Here is a 2040-nt window from a genome sequence, read left to right as displayed (position 1 = left end):
ATTCATACATATTAAAAGCATGTTGGTATGCTTTTTGAAGTCATACCAATTTTTTTTTAATGTCAATACCTTGGGGGGTCATTCCTTATATGTAACCTTATCACACATAAGAATACTTTTAATTTCTAAATTGTATAAAAACTAAATACATAAGACAATATTTAAGATAATTTTGGAAAATGTAGATTTGTATAGAATTAGAAGGCTACATTTCATTAATGAAATATTTACTCATAAGCCCGATTTTACAAATAGGCTTTGAATGCATTCGATCTAGTGGGTTTATATAGAGTGCCAATCTAGAAAAGAAAAGCCCTTTTTTTCTTTTTTTAAAGGTCAAGTACTAAAGCATTGGGATTTTTAATGAGAATGGCCGTGACAAACCACTTCAAAATTGTACCAAGTTACAAACCACTTCAAAGTTGTGCATGTCCCTCCAAGCGACCACACCAAGAAGGCAATGCTGAGGCTTACACGATTGATGGACAAGTTGACAATTGTTCCTTGGCAGTCTGAGAAAGTAAGTGTTTCACGTGAATTGCTGTCTTCTTGCTGCATGCAGCCTTTTCCCTACTTCCACAGCTCCATGCATCTCAAACAAAGACCGCCTTTGAGCTGTACATTGCTTTTGGCTGTGCGCTAGCGCTTGGCATTCTCATCTTCGACGCTGGATTTGAAGCATTATGTGATCCTTCTCTCCCCCGGAACCTGATTCAATTTTGTAGCTCTGCGGAACATCGGTGTTTGTAGTTTGCACGGTACAGGTCTCCTCATTGGCACTCTCTGTCATGGTGACTATGTGCCACTCATTATCGCGCGTTGCCTTGATACTTTGTTTGGCTGAGATGTGTTTTGCCACCACATATTATGTGGGCGGTCCCTTTGGTTGGGAAAACTACGATATCCTCACCCATCAGACGCCCAACTACGATTTATGGGCCTCTTCTCAGCACATCTTTCTTGGTGACTTGCTTGGTAAGGAATGCCGGCTTCGCTGCAGGTAGGAGTGAATTCCTGAGGTGTTTGGAAAATTGCTGGTCAAAGTTATCATAGAGGAGGTTTTCAAGCTTACGTGCTCATTTGTTGCTAACAGTATTCCAATACGCTGTGAGTTTCCACAATGTCTTCCAATTCGCTGACCAGGCATCATATAATAGCTGCAATTTCGGCTCTGCAGTGGAGTTAGACTCGGGAATGACAGGAACTTTCACGGTAAGGCAGAACTTTCTGGGGTTGTAAACTTGGTCTGGTTTTTGTGATGTACTGATATGGAGGTGCGTGTGGCAGTGGCAAGCGATGAACACTGGCATCTACTACTTCGGTTGCGGCATGGTTGTGGAGGGTTTCGGAACGCACTGCAGTGGTGGTCAGAAAGTGGCAATCACTATTTTTCGATCGCCTCTTCCAAGGCCGAACATCCCTGCTGCATCGCCAACATCGACGGTCCGGGAGCCTGTTGCTACTTCGCTGTCAAATGCTTCTAATCAACCCTCCAACACAAATACAATGGCGTCTTCATCTTCCATAGGGTCGACTCCAAGTACCAATCCTCTTTCCTCGAAAAGTCGGACCTCTGAATCGGCTACTATGAGTTCTGTTAAGCCTCGCGAAGATTCCAGAGCACCTGTACCCTCAATAGTAAGAAATTTACGTGTAGCTTCACAACTGATTTAAGTAGCAGAGTTTAAGAGCTGCATATGTTCATTTCTGCATTGATTTCTGTGCAGAATGCGGGATTGAAGTTGCGGCCATGGCTCTGGAAAGACTTTCTAATTGTCTCCGGGACAGTATTGTTCTCGGACGCTCGAACAGATTTTAAGCTGTAGTAGTATTTGTTTTTAGCATTTACCTCGGCTCCTTTCGTACTGAGTCCTGTATTATATTTTTTTTTTAGTTACTGAATTTTATATGCAACTGAGCGTTTGGACTTAAGTTTTGAAAAATTCATTGAAAAAAAAGATAGTTGATAGTGGCAATCCTCTTGTAAACGTAAAATTTAAGTCCTTACGGTGCGAGATCTCAAATTGTTTATTACAAATA

The 2040-nt window shown here is 41.7% G+C and overlaps 1 protein-coding gene across 1 annotated transcript; it reads left to right on the top strand.

Annotated features, from left to right (window-relative positions):
• The first annotated feature begins 672 nt into the window (after positions 1-672).
• LOC147892713 (blue copper protein 1b-like) lies at positions 673-1826 on the top strand. The gene is made up of 4 exons (XM_087386770.1): positions 673-975; positions 1094-1212; positions 1288-1638; positions 1728-1826. The coding sequence occupies exons 1-4, from the start codon at positions 789-791 to the stop codon at positions 1824-1826; spliced, it is 756 nt and encodes a 251-aa protein (XP_087242896.1). The 5' UTR covers positions 673-788.
• Positions 1827-2040: the final 214 nt, after the last annotated feature.

The sequence above is a fragment of the Dipteris shenzhenensis genome, chromosome 16, assembly GCF_047967505.1.
Source record: "Dipteris shenzhenensis isolate YYH24624 ecotype China chromosome 16, Dip_SZ_1.0, whole genome shotgun sequence".
In the NCBI taxonomy this organism is placed as follows: domain Eukaryota; kingdom Viridiplantae; phylum Streptophyta; class Polypodiopsida; order Gleicheniales; family Dipteridaceae; genus Dipteris; species Dipteris shenzhenensis.
Note: the sequence above shows the minus strand (reverse complement) of the source record. Positions and strands in the feature narration are given on the sequence as shown.

Bases quoted from the DNA above. Each gene is read 5' to 3' on its own strand.
- LOC147892713 (XM_087386770.1), top strand. From the start codon at position 789: ATGGTGACTATGTGCCACTCATTATCGCGCGTTGCCTTGATACTTTGT. The intron at 976-1,093 runs GTAAGGAATGCC...TGTTGCTAACAG, and splicing joins CTTTCTTGGTGACTTGCTTG to TATTCCAATACGCTGTGAGT. The intron at 1,639-1,727 runs GTAAGAAATTTA...ATTTCTGTGCAG, and splicing joins GAGCACCTGTACCCTCAATA to AATGCGGGATTGAAGTTGCG.